Source organism: Bison bison, unplaced genomic scaffold, assembly GCF_000754665.1.
Source record: "Bison bison bison isolate TAMUID 2011002044 unplaced genomic scaffold, Bison_UMD1.0 scf7180017864063, whole genome shotgun sequence".
Lineage (NCBI taxonomy): Eukaryota > Metazoa > Chordata > Mammalia > Artiodactyla > Bovidae > Bison > Bison bison.
The window spans coordinates 1,614,364-1,631,958 of NW_011494635.1; the positions used below are offsets into that span (position 1 = coordinate 1,614,364).

The 17,595-nt window shown below is 43.3% G+C and overlaps 1 protein-coding gene across 1 annotated transcript in view; it reads right to left on the reverse strand.

Moving 5' to 3' along the window:
* The window catches only part of RALGAPA2 (Ral GTPase activating protein, alpha subunit 2 (catalytic)), a 283,032-nt gene that overhangs the window by 198,902 nt on the left and 66,535 nt on the right, over positions 1–17,595 (reverse strand). The window contains exons 11-13 of the mRNA XM_010836602.1: positions 9,907–10,137; positions 5,351–5,518; positions 3,988–4,125 (exon numbers count right to left, since the gene is read on the reverse strand). Coding sequence (XP_010834904.1) covers positions 3,988–4,125; positions 5,351–5,518; positions 9,907–10,137 — 537 coding nt within the window. The remainder of the gene's footprint in view (positions 1–3,987; positions 4,126–5,350; positions 5,519–9,906; positions 10,138–17,595) is intronic.

A 17,595-nucleotide genomic window follows, 5' to 3' on the forward strand; every position in this document is an offset into this window, starting at 1 on the left:
AAAGTTATGACCAACCTAGATAGCATATTCAAAAGCAGAGACATTACTTTGCCAACAAAGGTTCGTCTAGTCAAGGCTATGGTTTTTCCAGTGGTCATGTATGGATGTGAGAGTTGGATTGTGAAGAAAGCCGAGCACTGAAGAATTGATGCTTTTGAACTGTGGCGTTGGAGAAGACTCTTGAGAGTCCCTCGGACTGCAAGGAGATCCAACCAGTCCATTCTGAAGAAGATCAGCCCTGGGATTTCTTTGGAAGGAATGATGCTAAAGCTGAAACTCCACTACTTTGGCCACCTTATGCGAAGAGTTGACTCATTGGAAAAGACCCTGATGCTGGGAGGGATTGGGGGCAGGAGGAGAAGGGGATGACAGAGGATGAGATGGCTGGATAGCATCACTGACTCGATGGACATGAGTCTGAGTGAACTCTGAGAGTTGGTGATGGACAGGGAGGCCTGGCGTGCTGCGATTCATGGAGTCGCAAAGAGTCGGACACAACTGAGCGACTGAACTGAACTGAACTGAAGACAGGAACATCATCTGTGGGTAAGTATTCCTGGTGGAGTATGGGTGGGTAGGGGGGCGGGTGGGCCGTGAAGGCAGGGGCACAGTGGTCAGACAGTGGCTGGAAAAAATGACCTGATTCTCGCTGAGTCTCCACCTTTGCTGACTTGAAGGCCTTGCTGACAGGAGGCAGCCAGTGCCACCCAAGGGGCAGCCAGCAAGTGGGCAAAAGCACATGGCCAACACTGCCCATCTTCCAGGAACATGTATTTCCAATATGAGAAACACGTAATGCCACAGAATACAAAACTCAAGGGAATCTTAGGATAAAAACTGAGACATCAAAAAAATATAGGTAGTCCACCAAGCACCCTGTGCTCTGCCTCATACCTTTAGGAAACAAGTTTCCTGTCCTATACCAACAGTGATGTGAAGAGCTGACTCATTTGAAAAGACCCTGATGCTGGGAAAGATTGAAGGCAGGAGGAGAAGGGAATGACAGAGGATGAGATGGTTGAATGGCATCACCAACTCAATGGACATGAGTTTGAGCAAGCTCCAGGAGTTGGTGATGGACAGGGAGGCTTGGCATACTGCGGTCTGTGGGGTTTCAAAGAGTCAGACACAACTGAGCAACTGAACTGAACCATCAGTAGAGAACTGGGAGAAGCAGGGGTCCAGGCTGCCCTGTAGGGAGCCACTGCTCTGCTGCAACAGAGCAATGTGCTATCGTTTACGTGGATGACACCCTGAACCCTCGAGTCAGGACATTCTGAGCTGTCAACTCGGTGACGAGGATGGATCCTCTCTCCCTTCTAGAGCTACAGTCCCTCTTGATTCTTTCTGTTCAACAGCACAAACACCAAGGATCTGGGGACAAGCAGAGCTGGCTCACTTTGGATGAAATCCATTTAATACGACATCTCAAAACAGATGCACAAACTAACCAGAGGAAATGAACACACTCAAAAGTCAAGAGGGCAAACTAAAATGTTGGCAGCCTCTGTGACTATTTTATGTGAGATTAAAAATGTATCATGTCTCAATCTTCTAGGAAGAATCACAAAATAAGCACTATAACAGCTGATAACAGATGATAGCAGCAATTGTGAAGAATTTACTAGCCTTCAAGTTAAGAAAAAAGAAAGCAAAGAACCTTTAGACTAACAAACTATAGCAGTTTGAGTGACAATGTTTTTTTTTTAAGTGTACCATAGATGGTATATTGCAATACAGATCCTTTTTAATTCATGTACTTGGCTTCTTGATTGAATTTTAAACCTTTGCAAATTCCAAAGTGAGGAGTCTTCATATAGTATACTTCTTTCATTTTATTTTTTAAAAAAATATCAAAAATGCAAGCTAGGGACTTCCATGGTAGTCTACTAGTTAAGACTTCGCTTTCTAATGCAGGGGGTGTGGGTTCAGTCCCTGGTTGGGGAGCTAAGATCCCACATGCCTTGAGGTAAAAAAAAAACAAAATATTTTTAAAAAGAGGCAATATTATAACAAATTCAATAAAGACTTTTAAAAAAATGGTCCACATAAAAAAAGTCTTTTAAAAAAATGCCAGCTCCTTGAGTATTTATTACCATGTTAGTATCAGTTAGAAAAAAAAAATCAACAAAACTAAAATATCCAAATTGTACTTGTCAAAGCAACTATAAAACAGTCTCATCTTATCAAACCTCCATTTGGCTGCTTTTTGCTAATTAACCAAGTCAAGGACCAAAGTACTTGATGAAATGAGAACAAAAACAGCTGTTTAAATCCAAACTGAAAAAAATTTTAAAGCTGTAGAGCTATATAATCAAGTCAAAATATTTTTCCTGGTTCATATAAATAGATATAACTTCTTCTAGAAAACAAATAACTCACCTGAACTCAGGGTAAAAATAGGCACTTGCAACCCTATGGGCTGACTGCGGGATGGCTAACCATGGCAACTGGGCAGTGAGCTGGAAGGAAGGGGCAGGACAGGGACTCCTGAGAGCGTCCTCTAATGGGTGCACAGGTGACGCTGATGAGCTGAGCCAACGTTCTCTGAAGCTATTCAAGTAAAATCATCTTGATTTTTTAAAAGCGAATTTCAGATTATTTGCCAAATTTCAATGAAAAAGGAGAAAATTCATTAGTTACAGTATGTGCTGTATGCTGTGCTTAGTCACTCAGTCGTGTCCAGCTCTTTGTGACCCCACGGACTGTAGGCTGCCAGGCTCCTCTGTCCACAGGATTCTCCAGGCAAGAACACTGGAGTGGGTTGCCATGCCCTCCTCCAGGGGATCTTCCCAACCCAGGGATCGAACCCAGGTCTCCTGCATTGCAGACGGATTCTTTACCATCTGAGCCACCAGGGAAGCCCAAGAATACTGGTGTAGATAGCTTATCCCTTCTGTGGGGGATCTTCCAGACCCAGGAACTAAACCAGGTCTACTGCACTGCAGGCAAATTCTTTACCAGCTGAGCTACCAGGGAAGGCCCATAATTACAGTATATGAAACTGCTAATTAACTTGAAAACCAAAAGGATCCCATGATAAGGAATCCTCTCAAGAGACAGATGATAAACACAGCATCACTGAAAACTGGGTACCATGCATGCCACACCCATGAGTGCCTTCCCCAGACCCTAAGCCTGGCCTTTGCGTGGGAGGCTTAACTGGACAGCTGAATGTAGATATGGGAAGGAGGGTGGAAGGCCAGGGAGCGGGGGAAAGAGAGTGACCCTGTGTTTTCACTTATACTTCTGACAACCTTCAAACTGGATGGGACCCGAGAGATAAAGCCCCAATCCCTATTTTTGAGATAAAGTCTCCAAGTCTGGGGAGACTGAGTGATAGGCAAGGTTGCTCTTTCCAATGTTCCCAAATAGCATTGGTGCTACTTCATATATTTATTCAGATAAATGTTTAAAAATCACTGCATTAATCAGTATTCTTCATAAACAGGCAATTTTTAAGATGCATATAACTTATTACATAATCACCAAGCTTCTCTTACAAATTAGAATCCAGGAAACTCTGTGCTCAGTTGTGTCTAACTCCTTGCAACCCCATGGACCGTAGCCTGCCAGGCTCCTCTGTCCATGGGATTCTCCAGGCAAGAATACTGGAGTGGGTCGCCATTCCCTTCTCTAAGGTAGGGCTTCCCTTGTGGCTCAGCTGGTAACTCTCTACTTTTTTATCTCAGTCATTTTTTTTTTAATCTGTCATTGAGCTTAAATCTCAGTCATTTTGCATTCACTGTATAACAACCCCTTTCAGAAAACTGTAACCAGTTCAGATGTCTCCTTTGACTAAAAAAAAAAAAAACTTTACAAATTGAAGGTGGGTAATCAGGAAGTAAATTAAGGATGAGAATTTAAGGGCTGTTTACTCATGCATAGCTAAGAAGATCACCAAGCTTTATAATGACATTACCCCAATAAACAAAACATTCAAACTGAAATCTGCTGGGGGCCCTCCCATCTGCGGCCTGCGTGTACCTGCAGCATTGCCTGGGCCCCAGCCTTCACGTTCTTATTCTCCTCTTCCATCACACACCCTCTGCTCATGGCACTGGTGAAGGAGTAAGACCGTCCCCAACTGGAAGACCGCTTGTGACCGGAACCTTCAGAAGAGGTCTTTGGGAGACAACAGTCAGTCAGCAGAGTGGGAGAAGAACAGGTCACGTATTTAATTCCTTACGCTCATGAGAATTCATGAGATTACACGTTTTACATCCACGCCTCTTTTCCACTGTGTTCACCATCGTACATCCATCACCTAAAATAGTACTGAGTGCTCAGTACGTGCTAAAGAAGTAGATACTGCTTGTCCAGTGACTGAATGAACAGGACTGTTGATTTGCTTTGACCTCATGACTAGTTGTTAAAATGATTTCACCAATATTGAAAAAAATCAAATTGTGGAATTAATATAGATATTGAAAAGTGATATACCTTTGGTTATAAGTATTTTTTTAATGTTTGGTGTCAATTGCCATGACAACATTCACTTTTAGAAATAAATCTCAGACTGGATGTCAAAATAACAGGCCAGAAATCTATGTACAACCTAAGTTTCTTCCGTGCGTCAAGCAGGGGCCCACCCTGTCGTTTTGGACTTATCCCATCTGTATCTTTATCTAACGTGGAATGAAAGGTCCACCTTGCCAGCACCCCTGTCCAAGGACACCACCTAGCCCTGCAACAAGGCTCCCGGTGGAGGCTGCACATTGGGTTTGTCCTTTCAAATGTGTCGTGTTAGACTGCTGCTGGTACGGACTGCCGCACAAGGAAAGTCTGCCCAAACGTTCTAAATTTAGTTTAACAAATGCCTGCATGCGTGCTCAGTCACTTCAGTCGTGTCTGATTCTTTGCAACCCCATGGACTGTAACCCTCCAGGCTCCTCTGTCCATGGGATTCACCAGGCAAGAATACTGGAGTGGGTTGCCGTGCCCTTCTCCAGGGGATCTCCCCAATGCAGGGATCGAACCCGCGTCTCTTACGCTTCCTCCATTGGCCGGTAGGTTCTTTACCACTAGCACCACTTGGGAAGCCCAATTTAGTGAATACTATTTATTTAAGCATGTCAGTAGTAAGGCAGTGACACTTTTAGTCTTCAATAGAGACATGCAAAGTATACTGGCTTTTTCAAAGACTCTTCTGTGATATGTGGCCGAGCCTGAGGTTAGGTGGTGGCAGAGGACCCTGGAGACAGCACAGAAGCAGCCTCCCTGAGCGCATCAGAGTTGACAACAAAGAAACAGTCTGCCTGTGTCACACTGACTATGGCCCCTGACTGAGCAGGAAGATTTTGCTAAAATAAGATGCTGCCAACTCAGACCACAAGTGATGAAATATTACCTGCTTGTTATCAGTCTCTGAATATCCTAATTTTTCAGCATCTTCTTGGGCAGCTTCTTTTATGTCTGGTTCCTCCATGAACACAGGTTTGTCCTGCAGGATCCACTTTCTGTACACTTGAACTACTTTTCTGGTTACGGCTATGTCGCACGAAGGCAACAAAAATGCCTAAAATGATAAGAGAAACTCCCTTTAGCACAAGTTTGGGTCAACAATGAGTCCAACAGACATTTCCATGGGCTATCACCAATCTCAGACTTTCTTCTGAAACAGATTACACAGGGCCACATGTTTTTGTGCACACCAAACTGGGGAGGAAAATAGACAATGTATAACTGGGCCAGAAAACATAGTGCAATGTTAAAATAACTTCTATATTCTGAACAATTATTGCATAAAATAACTAAAATGCATACCAATGAATCAGCAACAGATGATGCAATAATACACATAATAGTATAGCCAGTTGTCACGTCTCTTCCCGAGTTCACATTCAATGACATCATCTTGGTGACTTGAGTCCACCACAGTGGGAGCAGTGACACCACAGAAGTTGGCAAATTTAACTTTAACCAGGGCTTTTTTTTTCTTTGTGTGTTTTGTTTTGTTTTTTTGCTTTCTCTTTCCTTTTTCTTTTTCCCTTTTCCTTCCTTCCCTCCTTCCTCTCTCCCTCTCTTCCTTTTTTGAGAGTCAGTTGTCCAACTGGCTGGCTGTAGCACTGTACACACTTTTGCAAACTTTTTCTTTTTGGCTGCAGGGCACAACTTGTGGGATTTTATTTCCCCAACCAAAGATCAAACCCATGCCCCCTACAGCGGAAGAGTAGAGTCCTGACCACTGGATGGCCAGGGAATTCCCTCTGTGAACTTAACAACATTAAAGAATCCCCTTACACATTTGCATATAAGAATCCTGATTTAATGCGATCAGAATCCAAATGTAGACAACTATGTAACTAAAATTCAATATCAAGTTATACAACATTACCTTTCTCCCAGAAAGCAAGTATTAATATAAATTCTTTCTGGAGGAAAACAAAATTATAGATCATAGTACCACCAAAATTATTCACATGGTCTAGTTAATACGATATGCAGCATATTAATTAAAAAGTCAGAAGCATGCAAAAAGAAGTCAACATTAGCAAAACCACAATAAAAATAAATAATAATTTAAACATATAGGAGAGCTAAAGCATCAGAAAAAGATCCATGTGAAATTGAAAAATAAAATAAGCAAAATTAAAAATCCAGTGAAAATGGCTGACAATAGGCTGGATGTAGCTGAAGAGAAAACTGGAAGAAAAATCAGATGAAAATATCCAGAATGAAGCACACTGAGACAAGAAACACATTGGTTCCACTGTAAGACATGTAAGACAGAAAACGCAAGGAAAAGGTTCTTTTCCATGCCCAGAGATACAGAAGGAAAGAATTAGTAAAAAGTGGCAGAAACAATATTTGAAGAAAGAATTACTAAGAATTTTGCCAAAACTGATAAAACGTATCAATTCACAGATTCAAGAATCACAAAGAAACACAAGCAGGATACTTTCAAAGTATATTACACTAAGACTGCTGAGAACCAAAGACAACCTGAAAATCTTAAAAGGAGCCAGAGGGGAAAAGACACATTTCCGCCAAAAGAATAACCACATGACTTGACATAACTTCTCAAAGAAACAATGAAAGCCAAGAAACAATGGAACAAAATATTTAATGTGCAGAAAGAAAACAGCTGCTAAAGTAGAATTTGACACCCATAAAAATGTACTTCAGAAATAAAAGCAAAACAAAGGCATTTTCAGGTAAGAGTCACCCAGCCCACAGTGGTCCTCATGGGTGTCTGTTCCACATCATGTGTCTGGACATCTGACCTACCCCTTGCACTGTTCTCTGTTAAACACACACACATAAACACATACATATTAACTCCATACTGAGAATGTGCACTTCTTGAATGAATGTACATTTTTAAACTTTAATAGTTTAAAATAGTTTAGGCTTAGTCTCTAAATAATTTAAAATTGAAAAAGGAATTATTATGAAAGAAGTCACATTTTGTCTTGTGTAAAAAAAAAAAAATCATCACTGACCAAGAGAGGGCAACAGAATGCAAAGTGAAAACCCAGGCCCCTTTTCCCAAATGTCTCTATTTCAGTATTTTAACAATGCATAATAACCATACTTGAAATTTCACATAGAAGTTTCCAAATTAAATTTAAGAACAATTATAAAATGTAAATATTTTTAAGTTTCATGACACAAAGATGTCTCATTACTTTAGTCATAAGTAATCTGCTGCTTCTGCTGCTGCTAAGTCGCTTCAGTCGTGTCCGACTCTGTGCGACCACATAGACGGCAGCCCACCAGGCTCTGCCATCCCTGGGGTTCTCCAGGCAAGAACACTGGAGTGGGTTGCCATTTCCTTCTCCAGTGCATGAAAGTGAAAAGTGAAAGTGAAGTCGCTCAGTCATGTCCGACTCTTAGCGATCCCATGGACTGCAGCCCACCAGGCTCCTCTGTCCATGGGATTTTCCAGGCAAGAGTACTGGAGTGGGGTGCCATTGCCTTCTCCGTAAGTAGTCTGCAGTTAACCTCAATGACTCAAGCTACTTCAAAAGTGAATTTAGACTGAATTTGGGATTTGTATTAAATTGAGAACTTAGAACACACTATTTCCAGGGGTGGAATGCCAATAATGGATGTGGATGAAACTATGTGTATGGTAAATAAGTAAATACACAATACAGGTAAAACCACATCAATTTAGCTCTTATCTCTAGTGCAATATTTAAAAGCTTTGTCGATGATATCTGATATTATGTATTTGCACCCAAGGGTTTCAAACACTGCTATAGATCACGATCAGCTGTGGAACTATGATACACTACCTAAATCCCCTCTGCCACTTGATTTTTGTGAATAAGGTTTTACAGGAACACGGGCTTGTTCCTGTACGAGCTTGTTCCGTGCTATCCCTGGCTGCTTTCTCACTACAAAGCAGAGCTTCTGTGATCAACAAAGCCGAAGATGCTTACTATTTGGTCCTTTACTCTATTAAAATGTGCTGACCTCTGCTCTCAATCATATGCCTTCTGGGACTGACCGCGTCAATTCAGCTTGCCCCAAAGTTCTGTTATTTCAACATCTCGACCTCTGCTCCTTTCTTTCCTCTTAATCCCCTCCCTAGTCTCCTTTTTCCTCTTACGACATAAACACTCCTATCAGAGGTGCTGAAAGAGGCCTTTGCAGGCAAAGTCCAACTGTCTGCAGGAGCTTGCAGCCTGAGTGCCTCCAGCCACCCAACAATTCTTGTATGCTCACATGCTGCCAGGGGTTCAGAAGCAATTTTCCTGCTGCCTCCCTCTGGGCTTAAAATTTGCTATGGAAACACAGGGTATTTGAGGCGATGATTTTGTTCAAATATAGAATTGTTCCACCCCGTGTAGGAATTTTCCAAAATCAAATCATGAAAACAACATTGTTGTTGTTCAGTCGTGTCCAACTCTTTGTGACCCCATGGAGTGCACCACGCCAAACCTCCCTGTCCTTCACTATCTCTCGGAGTTTGCTCAAACTCATGTCCATTGAATCGATGATACCATCCAACCATCTCATCCTCTGTCATCCCTTTCTCCTCCCGCCTTCAATCTTTCCCAGCATCAGGGTCTTTTCCAGTGAGTCGGCTCTTCACATCAGGTGGGCAAAGTATTGGAGATTCAGCATCAGTCCTTCCAATGAAAATTCAGGGTTGATTTCCTTTAGGATTGACTGGTTGGATCTCCTTGCAGTCCAAGGGATTCTCAAGAGTCTTCTCCAGCACCACAATTTGAAAGCATTTAATCTTCATCACTCAGCCTTCTTTATGATCCAACTGTCACACCCGTACGTGACTATTGGAGAAATCATAGCTTCGACTATACAGACCTTTGTTGGCAAAGTGATGTCTCTGCTTCTAATAATATGCGATCTAGGTTTGTCATAGCTTTTCTTCCAAGGAACAAGTGTCTTTTAATTTCATGACTGCAGTCACCAACTGCAGTGATTTTGGAGCCCAAAATCTGTCACTGTTTCCATTGTTTCCCCATCTATTTGCCATGAAGTGATGGGACCGGATTCCAGGATCTTAGTTTTTTGAATGTGGAGCTTTAAGCCAGCTTTTCCACTCTTATCTTTCACCTTCATCAAGAGGCTCTTTAGTTCCTTTTCACTTTCTGCCATTAGGGTGGTGTCATCTGCATATCTGAGGTTATTGATATTTCTCCTGGAAATCTTGGAAACATTAAAAATGAACAAAATGCTCAAATTCCAACCCTCCATGTGAGACCTTAAAAGTGGGATGAAAGAAATCATTATGGAGTTGTGTAACTCAGCCCAACTTGGCGACTGTATTCCTTGGAGTATTATGAGTAACAGAACAAAGACAGAAACCTCTTCAGCTTTGCGACCTGCCCCTGCACAACCCCTCCCACTCCCACCCCCTCCCCCAAACACACAAACGCACGCATACACACACACACACACACACACACACACGCATGCGCACGCTCTCACCTGGCGGAACACCTCGTTCACGAAGTTGACATAGCCGCGGGTGGACAGCAGGATGCGCTGGACCATGTCGTAAACCGCACGGTGCTCCTCCTCAATGCCGCACAGGCTGCAGCCGCTGAGCCGGCGCTCGCACAGGGTGCTCCCATCCGTGAGGCCTCGGTCCTGCTCCGCCGCCCCGCCAGCGTCTGGCTCCGGCACCCGCTCGGGCACTGCAGTGCCTCCCCCGACGGTCTGCAAGAAAACGCCCCCCCCTCCTGAGCGATCCTCCAAGACACCCGGCCAGGCTGAAGACTCATCTTGTTTTCGGCGAACTCCGGGTATGGTGCGCTCATTTCCCCCAGAATTAAAGATCTCCTCCGAACACAACATACGTGAAATTTTGCTTCATTTTAGTAAATTACACTATTATTCTTTTATGTCAAAAATATGTAACCCAAATACCACTAAAATTCTACCAACTGTGAATATTTTTTACAAGAAGTGACAAAAAACAAGTAGTGCAAAATTATTATTTCAGCAACTACCAAGGAGAGTTTAAAAACAAAGAGGATATTCAAATAGTAATCTCTAGAGAAAATGAGTAGATAATTATATTGATAGCAATTTTTCTCTTCATGCCTGGGCTATTAAGCTTGTGTGGTTTATCAAAGGCCCTGCCACACTGTGCAACAAGCAACTCTATAGAAATTATTTCATCTTTTTGATGGATCAACCCATAGAAAATAAAAATTTGCAGAGAAAAATAAAAATTTCCTCATTTTTACTGATATACATATATTTTTGATCTGTAAAGCATAGTAGCTGGATTAAGTCTAATGTCTCTTATGGATCAATAACCTGTGACTTTTTGATCAATAACTTTCATTTCCCCCACAGGCTACAAATTTCTCTGACACACCCTCTGCAGAGATGGGAAGGCTGTGTCCCCTCGATCCCCATGGGCTGGAGGGCTAAGTCAGCCAGCAGAGGGGAAGGGTGGAGGGGACCCAGGAGGCTGAGGCCTTCCATGTAGCATCTCCGAGAACATTTGCTCTCAGAGCCCTGAGCGGCCAGGAAAGAAGTCCGACTGCCTTGCAAGAAGGGTTATATAGAAAGGGAGACCCAGCGGAGCCCAACCTGCCCCCTGCACCCACCAGAGTAGCAGGCTCTGAAGTCATTCTGGAGCCTCCTGACCAACCAGCCACCAGCTGAAGACCACCACCCACTGACTTCAGCTAACGCCACATGAATCCCCAAAATTGTCCAAGCAAATCTCGCCCAAATTCCTGACCCAAAAAGGGAAATAAATAATATGGTGAAAGGGTTCTTTGAAGCCACACGTTTTGAGGTCATTAGATAACAGATTCTATGACAATTAGAGAACAAAATAGTGTACTAAAGAATTATGTTCAAAGGCACCAAATTGTTTTTGAAAACTGAGCTCCGTGATCCAAATAAAACATAATGATAACACAGATGAATTTCCCATTATGCCATTAACTGAAAACTACTTCTCTTGATAAAACAATGCTTTTCCCAGCCTCCTTTAGCCCACACCAGCAAAATGCTGCTTTCCAAAATCTGCATGTTGTTAAGACATTTATAATGATAGTAAGTGATGAGAGTGAAAACAAACTAGTAATTTCAAGGCTATTCATTTCTTGACTCTTTCATGAAGATCAACAGTAAGAGCATGAATAAAAATTAACTAGAGAGAGAGGTCCATTTTCTGCCCACTGGAATTCCAGCTGGAATTCTCAGCTATTATTTAATATTAGTTGATTCCAGTGGTAAATGCAAAGATGATTTTTGCTTCTTTGGCATATGATGGAAGGCTTAACCAGTGAAACAGGCATATGGTCTGCCTGGACCAGGCCTGTGCGGCCAGGGTTCAGGAAAATGCATGATACAGGCTGCCACTCAATCTTTCCCCTCCCCACCCTGGTTTCCTCTCAACCCACAGTTCATTCTGAGAGTTGCTCACCCTCAGGGTCAGACTCGATGAGGACACCCACAATGCAGGTATGAAATGAGGATGCACCTGCCATCCTGCTGGTGAAAACTGATGCCACTCAATTCCCCATCACAGTCGGCCCACCTGGCTGAGGGAAGCCCACTCCTGCCTTGGTAGAAACAAGAACACAGAGCACCAGCGTGTGGCCGTCAACAGACATTTGGGTCTGCATGGTACACGGACTCCCACAGGGGTGTTGATCTGTGTGATTCATTTTTTTAACTGTTCACCCCATGAGATACAAGTTTCAGGAAACCCACAGCCCATGAATCATTATGGAAGGCCCAGGTCAGAATTCAAGTGGCACTTTAACAGTGTAACTAAAGATAAAGAATTAGCATACAAATAAGTATGATCAACTGTCTTAGCATCTCAAACTTTTTTTTTTCTTCATTCCCTCATAAACTTCTTTGGGTTTATTTTAATTAATTAATTAATTTTGATTGTGTCAGATCTTTGTTGCTACGCACTGGCTTTCTCTAGTTGTGGCGACCAGGAGCTACTCTTTGTTGTGGCAGGCAGGCTTCTCATTGTGGGGGCTTCTCTTGTTGCAGAGCATGGGCTTTAGGGCCTGTGAGGTTCAACAATTGAGGGCTCAGTAGCTGTGGCTTCTGGACTTAGAGCCTGGGCTCAGTAGTGGTGGTGCACAGGCTTAATTACTCCGAGACATGTGGAATCTTCCCGGGCCAGGGATCGAACCCATGTCCCTCGCATTGGCAGGCAGATTTCTATCCACTGTACCACCAAGGAAATCCTCCTTTTAATGTTTTGATGTTTAATTAATGTGCTAAGTAATTTTAAAATTACTACTCTGCTTTCTCTAATGACAGAAGGTTGAAGCACTTCTATCTCACACTAACATGATACACCAAGGAATAAATAATAGTTCACTGGAAACACTTCTGGCTGAGGTGACACAGCAAGACATTGAAATTTGAAAGGGGGATCAGTGGTCATGGCTGCCAGTGTGGCATGGGACTTCCAGGCAACCGTATTCTCTCTCTCCCATGAATGATGCCACCAAACAAGAACACTGGTCAAACCAGATTCTCCGAGGGGTAAGTGAGTTAGTCTCTTCCCTCTCCAGTGAAAAATACTGTCAAGGATATTAGTTTCTGATCAAAAGGAAGTAAATTCACTTTGGGGAAAAACACACACACACACAAAAACATCTCATACATGACTTTTAACGTAGTAGTAGTGGAAAGTGTGAGCCCTATTTGGAAGCAGAATTTAAAATACTGTTTTAAAGGGATTTGATAAGAGCAGTATATTCTTTGAAGAGGTTCTGGATCAGCTCACTGAGACAGTGATGTTCACTTTACATAGGTAAAATTACATGAAATTTGAAATTCCAAACAAATATTTTCAGGAGATAAATACAATTATAGGTGCTTTTATTCCTTCAACTCCATTTCCAGAATTTAATGTTCGGTTGTTTAAACTGCTTTCTCTCCTGTATAATGTAAATGGGGAGCAGAACACATGGTAGACGCACAAGAGATGAGACGGAAGCACAGCAGTAAGGCAGAGACGAGGACACAGGAGACAGGTAAGCTGAATGACCACCCTCCCCAAGAAGTCCACACCCGAGTTCCTGGAACCCAGGACTGTGCTGCCGTCCATGGCAAAAGGGACTGAGCAGATTGATTAAATTCGGGATGTTGAGATGGGGAGGGTACCCTGGATTACCTGGGTAGACCCAAGGTAACCACAGGACCCACAAGGAGGCAGGAGGAGCAGACACAGAGAAGATGATGCACAGATGGAAATAGATGGAGAAATGATGTGATGAGGAGCCACAGGCCAGGGGACACAGGCAGCCTGTGGAGGCCAGATAGGGAAGACACTGACCCTCCCCTAGAGCATCCGACACCCTGACTTTAGCCACTGAGACCGATTTGGGCCCTCTGACTTCCTGAGTTGTAAGAAAATGCATTTGTAGAAATTAGCTACAGCGGCAACAGGAAACTGATATAACAACTGACTGCGAAGTGTATGAGCAGCCTGGACCACGGCAGTGCCCATGTCTGGGCATGGCCATGTGCAGGGCACAGGAGCCGTACACCTGCATGGTGCCTGCTCTGTATCCCTTTTCCCCTCATGGAACCTCTAGATCTCTGCCCCCACCCCCACTCCACTCTGGTCTGCAGCCGCACGTGCCTCAGGGGAAGCTGACCCACCCCTAACACCAGGGGAGCCTTCCGCTTCCTGGAAGCTGGTCACTACCACCCCCACCCAGACCTGTTCACAGCTCCAGACCTGAGTCAGCGCCTTGCTCTTTCCTAAGAGCACAAAGGTAACCTAAATAGTTCCGCTCACACAAAAGGGAAGGGCTCTGTGTTTCTGGCTTGTCTCTATACGTGAACTAGGAAGGAGGGCCCCAGCTGCTGCCGCTAACATCAGGGAGAAACCAGAGGGAAAGGGCGGAGGAGAGAAACAGGGCACATGTGGCCACAGCCATGGCTGTAGCAGCCTCATCTCCAGCTGCTCTTGTAGGAGAGTGAAACATTTCTCTTATGGATAAGACAATTTGAACTCTGGCACCTTTTTTTCTGTTAGGGTGATAAAACCCTCCTAACCGATTCTGGAGGTCAGAACCTTGTGACACTTTAGCTACAGAGTAAAAGGAAATGACTCACAAGTGTGAAGAGTCAACAGGGAAAAAATTAGAACCTGGAAGTGGTGGTTAATATGCTAGTCGTGCGACTTCTCATAATCCGAATGTATTTTTTTAAGAAGGAGCAACTTATTTTCAATAAGCACAGGTGATAGTTTTCTGAAACTTTGAAACTGGGTGGGGGAGAAAGGTTACATCCTTTCTCTGATAGTATTTTGTTTTTGTTTTTTTTTAACTTTACAATATTGTATTGGTTTTGAATTGCCTGAACAACTGCTTTAGATGCCATGAACGAAAAGTTTATCAGAGTGTCACTGAATTTCTTATGTTTCCTACAAATTTTTGTCTACTTGCAATTTTCTGATATTATCTACCTGATAGGTGAAAAGAGGGCTCTCATAGCTGCTCAGAACTGTTTCCCTGACTGCTGGGGAGGTCCAGGGCCATGCTTATTTCCTCTTCTCTGACCTGTCTTTCACCTCCTTCGTTCATTTTTCAATCAGCTTGTTTGTCTTCATGTCTATTCATAGGTGCTCTTCATACAGCAGAGATATGAACACTTTAACAACTGTATAAATAAATCTTTTTCCTGTTTTTCAAAATAAAGTTGAACCTCATTTAGTCTTTGGTTTGTGGGTTTCATCTCTTCTGAAGGTGGTCTACCACTTCCCAAGTTTATACGTCTCCCCTAGATTTTTTCCTAAATTCTTGATCACTTTGTTTGTATACTTAGACTTTAAATCAACTTAGGCCTTAAACCAATGTGACTGTGTGCTGATGTACGTGATATGAAGTGAGATTTTGAGAAAGGGACAGACAGGTTGCTCTGGCTTCCAGGGCTGTAGATTAGATTAGGTATTCGGTGCTAATCTCAGCGTCATTCCTTTGACATAGCTGTGGTTTCTGTTTGGAAGTCTGTATCATTTTCCCTTTAACCCCTGAAGGTGAAATGTCTGTTTAGTTTGGTGTCTGTTTTGCTAATTCTTCCTGGGGCTCACAGGCCCTTTCAGTCTGAGGCATGACTTTTTTTTTAGCTCAGGTAAGCTTTCCTTACTCTTGGTTTAATTGTATGTCCTGTTCTTTTTTCCTTCTGCCCTCACAATGTCTGCAAAGTAGGTCTGCACCTATGGTCTTATCTATTAATATTAGTTTCTGAGTTCCATCTCTGATTTTTTTTTTAATCAGTGTTGTGCGACAGATCCTCAGGAAACCAATTTTGTCCTCAGCAGTGACTATTACCATTTTGAGTTTACCTACTAAATTTGTAAATTCATGCCGGAATTTGGAAAGAAAGAGGGATGCTCAGTGCTTGAAGCTCTCCTATTAAACACAAAGAGCTCTTTCTCAGGCTCCTGGAGGCAGTCAAACTTCCTGCAAAATTAGCTGTCATCCACTGTAAAGGTCACCAAAAGGGGCAAGAAGAGGAGGCCCAGGGAAATAGAAAAGCTGATCAGGAGGCAAAACGAGCTGCTAGGGAAGCTACCCCTGTCACTGATATCTGCCTCCTTTTCCCCAAGGAAACCCTGTCTCCAGATTATACCCCAGAGGAACATTCCCTATATGCTAAGCGGGGCTGGGAGACTGGGTCACATGGGTGGTTTCAGACTGATCAGGCCCAAGTAATACTCCCTGACTCTCAGGTTTGGAAAATTATTAACTCCTTACATAAAAGTACCCATTTTGGAAGAGATAATCTGGAAATCTTGCTCAAGGCTATTCTCTACCATCCCCAGTTGGCTAAGGTTGTTAGGTCACACAGAATTGTGGTACCTGTCTAAGAAATAATTCAAAAACCAGACCCTTGTCATCTCCTCTAATTAAACCTGTCCAACATCGGGGATCATACCCAGGAGAGGACTGGCAGGTGGATTTTACAGCCATGCCAAAGACAGACCAACGGTTTTCTTATTTGCTAGTCTTTATTGACTTTATTGACACGTTCACAGGATGGATTGAAGCATTCCCTACTAAGATAGAGAGAGCCACAGAAGTCTGTAAAGCTCTGCTGAAGGAGATAGTACCTAGGTTTGGGTTGCCTCGATCACTTCAGAGTGACGGTGGGCCCTCATTTACAGCCACGATATCCCAGAACCTGGCCGCATGCTTAGGCATAAAATACCGCCTCCACTCATCCTGGAGGTCTCAAGCTTTGGGAAAGGTAGAGAGAGCCAACCAGACTCTTAAAAGGGCTCTGGCCAAGCTATATCAAGAAACACATAATAAGTGGATCCATACGTTACCCATAGCCCTCATGAGGGTATGGACAGCCCCCAAACGGCCACTATTATTAAGTCCTTATGAAATGATGTATGGACGTCCATTCTTAACTTCGGATTTGTTTTCTTATGAGGACACCAATACTCTCTTAAAACATATAATTGACCTGGGAAGGTTTCAACAAGAACTCCAACGATATGGAGAACAGATCCTCCCTAGACCACAGGAAAACTTGAAAAATCCCCAGGTAGAGCCGGGGGACCTAGTAAAGACCTGGCAAGAAAAAGGGAGTCCAAGCCAGCTGTCCAAGAAATGGACAGGACCATATCAGGCTGTCCTAGTAACTTCAACTGCTATTAAAGTGAGGGGTCTATCTGCCTGGGTCCACAATTCTAGAATAAACCCATATGGCCTACAGGAGGGGGAGACAGGGACTAAGACTCCAAAACCAGAGGACGACTATTCCTGTGAACCTGCTGAGTATCTCAGACTCTTGTTCAGGCGGAACCCCATCAAATAAGTCAATCATCCTATGATGTTCTTCCTCATTCTAATCATGTCTCCCTGTGTGGCTATTAATCTCTCCTGAAACGAGGCATATATGTTTGCAAACCACACTGCTTCTCGACTCAACCTAACCAGTCCCTGCTGGATCTGCATTAATGGCAGAAGTTGGGGGTATGTCCAACCTATCCCAGGGTATCAGTGGCCCACCCTTCCAACCGAGCTACATGCTGTTACCCAGTGCACTCCATCTGGTCACAGTATGGCCTTTTGGGAAAAAGGGGGAAAAAACTTCATGCCTCAGTATCAGCAACAACTGTCTATATTTACCCCCTCAATAACATCTGCAATCCCA